Raw genomic sequence first — 10854 nt, 5'->3', positions numbered from 1 at the left:
GCGGACTGGTTGCTGGGTCCTCTGTGTGCGGACTGGTTGCTGGGTCCTCTGTGTACGGACTGGTTGCTGGGTCCTCTGCCTAAACCGACTTTTAGCACGTGCGTTGATTGGTCTGGAATTATATTCAATTACTTTGGTGTTAGGCGGCCTGAAGTGTGCTTGTGTGTTCAAACTTGTCTTTGGTTATAAATGTGTCTTTACTGGTTCACTAGTAATAAAAAGCAAATGTTCCTTTTAACTTTGCACTGTGGACGGGATGAAATGACCGCTGTGTCCCTTTCTGTTGCAGCTGGAGGTGTGGGGGGAGTTGGAGAGTGATGGAGAACTCTCGGCACATGGTGGAGGAAGTGTTGGCTCTTTGTCTCCAAAAGATCATGATGGAGGAAACCAGCATGAGCACTGATCTGGGTGAGACTGCATCAGAACCCGAGGAAGAACTTTAGGTCCATCTCAGTCCAGAACAACGCAACGTTCTTTTAGAACCCTGAGTCTTGTTTTTATTAGTTGTGCATAGTGCCTCTTTTATGGGATTAGTTGCTATGGTGATGAAGACCGTCCAGACATTCCTCTCACAACAAACCTTCTTCTCTCTGTTTGAGGATGGTTGAGATGTTTCCTGCCCTTCTTTCAGAGTTAATACAAGTGGTGAAAAACCTTGAGGCGGCGAGGAAGCAATGGCTGCACGCCGAGCTGGAGTTGAAGAAGTACAAAGAGCTGCTGGTGAAGTCGGACGTGTCCAAAGCTGCTCTGGAAGTCAAACTGAAACACGCTCGGAACCAGCTGGACGTGGAGATGAGGAAACGATACAAGATGGAAGCAGACTTCCACTACCTGGTGCGTGAGAGTTTTTTTTTTTTACCCCTCCACTGTTTAGACTATCTTGTCTGTAATGAAGTGTCCGGCCTGTAGGGGACGCTGACAGCCCCTCCCTTTCCTCTCTGATTGGCAGCAGAGGCAGATGCAGCTCATGTGTGACATCCTGGTCCATGACAGTAAATCCAGCGCCTGGTTGAACGCGGAGCAGAAGTCTCTTCTGGCCACATTTGAGCACAAGGGGAACACGACTCTGCAGCGGAGCAGCAAACGGTAGACGGAGAGTTTGTACACCTGGTTTACCTGTCGCACCAGTTCTGTAGTTCCTCGTGCTCCCTCTTCACTCCCTTTCCAAAGGTGTCGATCAGGGTGATCGGGCCAGATCTAAACCACAGCCCTTCAGCTGATTGTGTTCTATTGTGTTCTCTTCACTCTTAATGATCTTAACTTCCCTCCACGGGGACCTGCTCTGACCTCCACAGGTAGATCCTAAAGTTGCACCTGTTGCTCCAACTCTGGCTGCTAGTTGGACAGCTTTCACTCCAACGCTCTCTACATGAGTGTAGAATGTAATCTCCAAGGTGATTCTGATGATAAGGCATCTACCAAGGTCTTCCCTCAGCTCCCAGTATGTTGCCTCTCCCAGTAAGCCTCCATCAATGGTGCCAGACGAGATCTTGTCGCTGTCTCGCCTTGTTGGATGAATTCAGAGTGGCTGTTTGTCCACACAGTGTGCAGGAAGATCTTTCTCTGCTGGAATCCTGCAAACATAAGAAACTATGAGGTGTTTGTGTACATGTTGGTTCATGGACAACATGTGGACTGCTGTAAAGGGTGCCATTTAACCCAAAGCTGAAGAAGCAAGTTGTGACAAAGTGATGGTGGACACAGCAGTTACGTCCTCGTCCATGCAGCTCCTCAGTGGTGGTTTGGGTTTGACTGGAGTCCAGAGATAAATGCTCAAAGTAATGAGAAGGCTTCCCAACCTGGACTAAGGAACCTGTATACGTGAGAAGATCAGAACTCTTCAAGAGATTTACTTGGTTTCCGAAGGTGAAAAGGTTGCAGGAGTAAATTCAGGAGATAGTGGAGTTTCAGACGTTTTTTGTGAAGGCAGGATCTAATGACCTTCAGTGGTGGGTGAGGTTTTAAAACATTTTCTTGTGTACATTCAGGTTGTGTGTGATCGACGAGTCATCTTTCCTGTCACACTCCGATATCAGCTACGACCGGACTGATGATGACGTGGTACGATCAATAAACAGGAAATATTAAACGACCAGTCTGTCTGAATGTTAACAGTTGAAGAATCCTTCAAATCCCAGGAGATATGTCTGATTTTACATTGATCTCTTTCCCCATTCATATTAAACTCAAGTTGAGACACATTTCAGATGGCGAGTCAAGTTAATTTATATTCCATCTTTGTCATGTTAATGCAAAGTGCTCTCAATAAAACATTAACTCAAGGTTTAAAGCCTTATAACCGTTCATGGGTTTTCTTGTTGGTGGAGGAAACGGCCTTGAAACTTGATCATTTGTCAAATTGTAACATTAAAAATGACGGTGATTTGATGGTAGGTTGTGTCGTATTGTTTCAGGATCTGGACACGACTTCCATTAAACCCCTGAGGTCTCGAGCCAGAGAGAGGAGGGTGAGTGTCTCCCCCTTTATGTACTTCCAGCTGCTTGTAGTCTGTTCTGACGTTCTCTTGGTTCTATGCAGCGTTCGTCCATGGGACTGCCTGTCGGACCTCAAGTCGGGAAGCGAGGGCGAAGCGGGAATGTTTCTGCAGCGCTGCTGGAGATGAAACCTACCGAGGTGAGCCGCTAAATGAAAATAATGCAGTGCAGTAAAAAACACTTTGTATTTGCTTGATAACAGATTCATGTAAATGTCAAGGACCTAAAAAATACCTATATAAATCAGCTTTATTGGCCATGTATGTGTGCACATGCATGGAATTTGACTCTGGTTACACGTACACTCGTCGTATATGCATTTAATTTACAAATAACAGGATAAAAATACATTAAAGACAACATAGTAGCAACATGTATGTACAATATAAAAACAGTGACAATGAATTGGGGACGTTGGTGCAGAAAGTGGTGGTAGTGCAGATGGATGTGTCTGATTTTAAGTGTTCATCAGAGTGACAGTGGAAAGTAGTTGTTTCGGTGTCTGGTGGTTTTGGCATACAGTGCTCTGTAGTGCCTACCAGAGGAGTTGGAACAGCTTGTGTCCAGAGTGTGAAGGTCTGTAGTGATCTTTCCAGCCCGCGTCCTGACTCTGGAGATGTACAAGTCCAGGATGGAGGGCAGGCTGGAACCAATAGTTTTCTCTGCAGACCTGACTATCCGTTGTAGTCTGTCTCTGTCCTGTTTGGTGAAAATCACATTTGTCAATGTACTTGTCAGTTTCCACCATCCATTTCCTTCCCCTTATCCCGGGAAGGGGCCATTCCAGATGTCCCCAGCAATGTCTTCCAGTTTCTCCTTGGGGAACCAGACCAGATCTATACTCTCAAGTCTGTTCTGGGTCTACCACGGGGTCCTCTTACCAGTTCAGATGTCCAGGAGGATCCTGATCGATGCCCGAACCATCTCAGCTGGTCCCTTTGACACAAGGAGCAGCAGCTGGTCGGCTGAGTCTCTGAGGCTGAGTCTAGCCACCAGGAGGAGGGAGCTGAGTACTGATGGAAAACAGAATCATGACAAGGGAAATCCCACGATGAGAAACATGTTTAAATTTGTTCAGAGCATTCAAACAAGTACAGGATGGCTCATAGCAATGACCACGGTACCTCGTATTTCCACAGAACCCTCCTCCCAACAGGAGACTGGATGAGCAAATTCCCATGACTCCAACAGACCTGCAAGGGTAAAGAGCTGGTCCACTTTACCAGGCCAGGATAGAACCCCTTATCCCTGTGTGAAGTGTTTTCTAACTCCACATCCCAGAATCATGACGGTTTCTTCTTTTGTATACTGGATCAACTCGTCCTTATGTGGTTTCTCTTGTTAATGTTGAGCAGTGGGAGACTGAAGTTGACTTTGTCACTCAGGAGGTCCACACGTTTGCGAAGGAGCTGCTGATGACCCCTGAGACTCGGATCAACGTGGTGATGGGAACCGCACCAGAGACCTCCGAAGACCCCGTCTATACCCCCACCCAGGAGTGTGGAGGTGATTGTGACACAATGGTACCTCTTGGTGCTCTGTATTTTGGGTGTAGATCAGCGGTGTCACTGGCAGGAGTTTCCTCTGTTCATCTCGTTTGAAGAGATTTTTTGTATCGTCTTTTTGACTGACTTCCTTTACCTTGTTCTCTCCCTGTGATTTGAGATTTTCTTTGATTGGAAAGCAATCCATTGTTATAGTTGTTGCACTAAATATTACAGAGCATGAGACTGTGTCCGAATAATGGTGTTGACCGTTTCCTTGAATTCAGTAGCAATATTGGTACATTAATAAAAAAAACAAATATACATGAGGTTGCATTATTAGACTTTCATCGTCCCAAAAGATCCTTCACCAGCCCATAATGTATTTGTGTATTTTAAAGAGTAGGTCCCCTGTCTAGCCTTAACCGCTTGCATGACTACTGTAGCTGTTGGAAGTATTTATGAATGATTTGTATTTGCTACATTATCATATAAATGTTTGCTGCCACACGAGCTGCTGATTAAAGCTCGGTGAGTAACTGAATTTGAAGAGTTTCCTCATATGAAAGTTTTGACTGTCTCAAAACGCGTGCATTGTTTCAATCAATTGAGATCATGTGTTTTTGTTCCAGACCAAACCTCCGTGTGGTTTCCCTGTGACAAGACGGAAGCACAGATGGAGAGAGCTGAGAAAGCCGTCGCACACGATTTCCTTTCTAAAACCGTATGAGCGGGTTCATGTGTAATGTGACATTAGTACTTCTGTTATCAGGTGCAGACATTTCATTTGACTGAACAGGAGATTACAGTTAAAAGACGGCTGACAGTTTTATACATAACATATTGTGAGTCAAATGTGAATCCTGAATGACTGCTTATTCCTCATTAACAATGGATCTAGGTACCAAGTTGACTTTGACTCATCTGATTTAAGAAGTGACCATTGAAGCATCAAAGGAAGATGAGCTGAGCCAGATGAATGTGTTTGGAAATGGACTGGTCAATGTTTTTCTTTACTGGGCCGAGGTCACAGCTGGTAAGAGAGCTCCACTTTATCTGCACCCTCCAGGTGATCCGGCCCGAGATGTGCCTGCCGTGCGGGAAGAGGATGCGCTTTGGGAAGATGGCGGCGAAGTGCAGAAACTGCCGCGCAGTCGCTCATCCAGAGTGCAAACTAAAACTGAGTGACCGCTGCTTGGCCACAGCCACGACAGGAAGTTCAGCTCAACAGGTACCTCGAGTCCTTTTTTACAGCTCTCACACCAGATGCTTCAGAAGCAAAGACTCCGTTTCTACTCCATCTACTAAAGACGAGTCACTCAATGTCCAGTGAGTCACGATGGACATTACAGGAGTAGTTAGGGGATGAAGACTTCAATGAGCTCCTCTTCAAACATCATTTAGGAGTGCACACAAGTTATTTAGACTTGGATCAGCGTCTGTTCATGTTTGGCCTCATGCTGCTCTATAATAATAAACAATCTTTTTTTATTCCGTTATTCTTTTTGTCGTCATCTTCAGAACTCGTTGGAGGATTTTGCTCCAGTGATGAACCCCAAAGTGCCTCTTCTGATGGTAGAGTGTGTGACTGAGATAGAGAGGAGGGGCCTGGAGGAGGTGAGCTGGTCCTCAGCTGGTTCTCAAGCATGCGTTGTTCAGGCTGGTTCATGATGTGTCCTGATGTCTGCAGAGAGGACTGTACAGGGTTCCTGGAGGGGAGCGTCTGGTGAAGGAGCTCAGGGAGCGGTTCATCCAGGGGAAAACGCCACTGATGCTCAGGAAGGTTCATGACGTCCACGTGCTGTGTGGTCTGCTGAAGGACTTCCTGAGGAAGCTGAAGGAGCCGCTCATTCCCTTCAGACTGCACAAGACCTTTATGGACGCTTCAGGTGTGAAGGACTTCATCCTCATTGATCAGCGCCATTACGGGGTCAATAACCTGAAAATAAACAACTTGTCAGTGTAGTTGGAACACATCAGTTGGAACTAGAACACATTGTCTCACTTGGAACATGTCTGTGATCATCTAACCGGCACTGTGTTTTAGAGCTGCCTGATGAAGACAACAGCACGGCCATCATGTATCAGGCCATTGCACAGCTGCCAAAGGTCAACAGAGACACGCTGGCATTTCTCATGCTTCACTTGCAGAAGTAAGAGCTTTCAGCTCTTTTCTGATGGAAAACAAATGGAATATCTGCTGCATTTTGTCTTGATTTATGTGATTTCTGCAGCACCGAAGTTTGATGTCATATGTCACTTCATGATTCTTAAGGGTGATGAGGAGTCCTCAGTGTCTGATGGACAAGAATAATTTGGCCCGGGTGTTTGGACCAACTATAGTGGGACATGGGATGTCTGAACCGACTCCAACAACCATTATGAGAGACATACACATTCAGCCAAAGGTTTGCTTCTTTCTAAATGTCTTAATTGTAATATGTGGATATTAGAATAAGCATTGTTCACCTGAACAAACCGCTATCATGGTTCTTTCATCTTAAAGTAATCAATTTTCATGTCAAATTTATTTGTATATCTCAAATGACTATTTAGCCTCAGAGGGCTTTACAATGTAATAATTAATCTGCCTAACAGTTAAAGTTCATGGAGCGTTTTTTAATAATGCAAAGGAAGCTTTAGATTGGGGGGAATAGACTTGGTACACAGAACCTTGTTGTGGAACTTCATAGTTTACACAAACTGGGATCATCTCAGTGCTGTTGTACAATGTCACACAACAGATACTTGAGTACTAATCTTGTCCGTCTTTGGTCTCAATGGTTCATTACACCTGTTGCTCTCTTCTCAGGTTATCAGCCGCATGTTGTCCCTCCCTGAAGCCTACTGGAGACGTGTCCTCACCGTCCGAACTGATAAGATCTCGTCCTCCACCAGTAAAACCCACAGCCTGGATGATGTGCATGGTTGGTGTATTATTGTACACTAGATCCAATCGTATCGCTGGTCTTATTAGCTGCCTTTTGTTCCACTTGTGTTCACAGAACGTGTCCCGATACCACTTTCAGAGTTAATTAAACTTTCACTCCATTAACAGGAAGAAAATACGTTGTGGTGATGTCCATCTTTTAATGCAAAGTAGAGTACAATGGAGATGCACGCCATCCCAATCCATGTACAGGCACACATTATCTACCCGCCACGCACACAACTGAAGTATTTCCTTTGATTTAGAGATCTGCATCCACATGGACATCTCACTCCCTTCCTCCTCGTTCCTGTTGGCTATTCTGCTTTTCAAACAAAGTATCGTCCGCTATTCACGGCCCGCCTTCAACTGCATTCATGGAGAATTTTATTTTATTTGTTCACTGTGTAACCATTAAAGGTGAAGTCACTATTGTAATGCACCCCATTTACCAGGTCGGTTGTTTGAGCCATTGACTTCGCCAGAGTTAAGTAGCTTCTACAAAACTCCCAGCAGAGGAACTCTGAGTGGCAGGACTCGGAACCAGAGCAACGATCTCTTCAGAACGTAAGACCAGGTTCAACCTTCAGTCCACTACCATTAGCTCTGTTTGATTTATTAACCCTTCTAATGCTGCTCTCCACCTTCAATATCATCACACAACTAAACGGGTGTAGCTTAAAATACATCAGCTGGTTACCAATATGACACTTAATACGGTAGGTTTTACTAACTGGAATCCTAAATGTTGTTTACTCAGCCGTGATGGATTTCAGGTCTTGAGATTCTGTCGTTTCTCTTTTTCTCCAGAGGTCGAGCAGAACCAGCGCGGAGGTTCTTTACTTCACCCACTTGATCCACTAACCTGAACCACAATCTGACTATACAGTAGGTACTACCCCCCTGACCCTGTCTACAGTCTGTACTACCCCCTCACCGTGTATACAGTATGTACTACCCCCTGACCCTGTCTACAGTCTGTACTACCCCCTGACCCTGTATGTAGTCTGTACTACCCCCTGACCCTGTCTACAGTATTTACTACCCCCTGACCCTGTATGTAGTCTGTACTACCCCCTCACCGTGTATACAGTATGTACTACGCCCTGACCCTGTATGCAGTCTGTACTACCCCCTCACCGTGTATACAGTCTGTACTACCCCCTCACCGTGTATACAGTCTGTACTACCCCCTCACCCTGTATGCAGTCTGTACTACCCCCTCACCGTGTATACAGTCTGTACTACCCCCTCACCGTGTATACAGTCTGTACTACCCCCTCACCGTGTATACAGTCTGTACTACCCCCTGACCCTGTCTACAGTCTGTACTACCCCCTCACCGTGTATACAGTATGTACTACCCCCCTGACCCTGTCTACAGTCTGTACTACCCCCTCACCGTGTATACAGTCTGTACTACCCCCTCACCGTGTATACAGTATGTACTACCCCCTCACCGTGTATACAGTCTGTACTACCCCCTGACCCTGTCTACAGTCTGTACTACCCCCTCACCGTGTATACAGTATGTACTACCCCCCTGACCCTGTCTACAGTCTGTACTACCCCCTCACCGTGTATACAGTCTGTACTACCCCCTGACCCTGTCTACAGTCTGTACTACCCCCTCACCGTGTATACAGTATGTACTACCCCTGACCCTGTATGTAGTCTGTACTACCTGCTGATCCTGTATACTGTGGGTACCTCCCCTCTGAACCTGGCTAATGCAGTGGGCACCACACATTCAGAAACTCTTATTAATAATGATGATCATGTTACCTTTTTAGCTGTTTAATTTACGGCTGTGCATCCTCAGCAGGTGGGAGAGACTGGTTAAACTGGTCTGCCATTACAGTTCCAGACGTCTGAACAGAAGAACCAATCACAGGACCGCTTCCCGCTGCTGCTGGCTGTTCTCTTTAAACTGGACTTGTGTTATTGCTAAGTTTTGATTTTATTACAACACTAAACTGTGAAAAATATAAACGCCTACATGTTGTGGAAGAAACTTGAAATATACTCAATAAAATATTTGACTTCAAATGATGGTGTCACGTTTACCTGATAAACACTTACAGAGGGAAACCTGAGATTTATCCATCATAAGTGAATGCTAGTTATCAATAAGTCTTTTTGAGGTGAAGTTTGATTATTAATGAAACACCGTCCTCTGAATTAGAATTATGTTCAGTTTCTGGAGCTTCAGACTGAACTGAGAGAAGCCTGATGTGTGGATCCACCCTGTCCTGTGTGTTGACTTAAGCTCCACACTAAATGAGGTGTTCAACACAGTCCCGATGTCCGGTCCTCACAGTGACATGAAGGGGAGTACTGTCCAGCTACACACACGCACAGTCCTTGTCAGCTGATTTCTCCATTTACAAAAAGGGTGACAGTAGTATTAGTAGTTACCAAATAATATCAACAGTATTTGTATTACCTGGTCTGTTGCAGTAATGTTTGCTCCATGGTTCAACAGCAGTTTGAGTACAGACAGATTCCCCGTTGACAGGCAAAGTGGATATCAACTGGTAGCAACACTGGATTAAGGCTGGTACCGACAACTAGATTAAAACTGGTAGCAACGCTGGATTAAAACAGGTACCAATGTTGGATTAAAACTGGTAACAACTACAATAAAGCCGGTACCAACACTGGATTAAAGCTTTTAGGAAGTGTGGGAGAAGAAGTTCCTCCTCTTGTAATGGCTAAAGTGTTTGTGTTGTCAAGATGAGACTGAGTTCATTACATAAGGTGGTTGACGTGTGTTCCCAAATTCTAATGTGTGAAATCTAAAAAAACCTGTCTGTACCTCCATGGATTAAGGATTAAATGGCTCATGCTTGATTCTGATTATGGGAGTGTGATCTGCTGACAAAATACCATGTGTCAGAGGTGAGAAGGTATAAAGATACAGATTTTAGTCTTGCTCATTGCGTCACGGTTAGGGAGGGGCCAAAGAACTGCATTTTCAAATCCAAGCAAGTATAAGCTAATCGTTTAATGTTTCTCATATACTCATAAGAGTGGTATTGATCTTCTGATCTAACTCTTGCAAAGAAACATGTTGCATGTATTCCCAAAATGTAAAGCTATTATTTTAATGATAAGTTCATGGGGCCGAACAACTAGTTGGTACAAAGTGACTTGTCTGACATGAGCGTAACATCCCATGTTTAACACCAGTGAGGGCGAAGGCCAAAGCATTTCCTCGTCACTTCCCCACAGACGCTTTTTATCGGGCTCAGTTTCTCTTCTACAAAACCAAGTTTGGACATGATAGCATTCATTTCTGTGTTTTTTTAAGTTTAAAAAGTGGCCCGGCTTAGAATCGATCTCTCCCCACACGCTATAAGTTGCAGATTGATTGATGGATGGACATGATATTTATTATTGATTTTAAATGGTACAGTACAAGCTGACGTAAGCAAACTTCAATCTCTGTTTTTACAGTTTTCTCTGAAATCTTTTTTCATAAAATCTAGACTGAATTTGTGTCAAAATACCTTCTCTGAAAAATAATTTAGCTCAAAAGGTTTTACTGTATAATACTAACTATTAACTTCATAATATATACTACTACACAATCAGTCTGTTATATTAACTTCATAATATATCATACTACACAATCAGTCCTTTCATATTAACTTCTTTCATGGATTGGAGTTTCATTCATACATTGTCATATTCATGTAATATGTTTATGTAACTATTATAGTAATGTTCATTCTGTACACATGACATCTAAAGTCCTAGAGTCCTAAAAAGTAGGATGGGAGCCAGAGCCTTCAGTTATCAAGCTCCTCTTTTATGGAACCAGCTTCCACTTTCAGTCCTGGAGGCAGACACAGTCACCTCATTTAAGAATAAGAAGACTTAAGACTTTCCTCTTTAATAGTGCTTATAGTTAGGGCTGAATCAGGTTTGCCCTGGTCCAGC

The 10854-nt window shown here is 44.3% G+C and overlaps 1 protein-coding gene across 1 annotated transcript; it reads left to right on the top strand.

Annotated features, from left to right (window-relative positions):
• Positions 1-300: 300 nt before the first annotated feature.
• On the top strand, positions 301-8835 carry si:ch1073-416j23.1 (rac GTPase-activating protein 1). Its single transcript, XM_034559376.1, has 18 exons — positions 301-408; positions 632-834; positions 950-1086; positions 1989-2061; positions 2415-2468; positions 2540-2635; positions 3272-3616; positions 3852-4002; positions 4613-4704; positions 5050-5211; positions 5502-5597; positions 5671-5869; positions 6028-6133; positions 6256-6388; positions 6793-6907; positions 7365-7476; positions 7720-7797; positions 8732-8835. Exons 1-17 carry the CDS (start codon positions 318-320, stop codon positions 7763-7765), a joined length of 2211 nt encoding a protein of 736 aa, XP_034415267.1. The 5' UTR covers positions 301-317; the 3' UTR covers positions 7766-7797; positions 8732-8835.
• Positions 8836-10854: the final 2019 nt, after the last annotated feature.

The sequence above is a fragment of the Cyclopterus lumpus genome, chromosome 19, assembly GCF_009769545.1.
Source record: "Cyclopterus lumpus isolate fCycLum1 chromosome 19, fCycLum1.pri, whole genome shotgun sequence".
NCBI lineage: Eukaryota > Metazoa > Chordata > Actinopteri > Perciformes > Cyclopteridae > Cyclopterus > Cyclopterus lumpus.
This window is presented reverse-complemented; position numbering and strand designations above follow the sequence as displayed.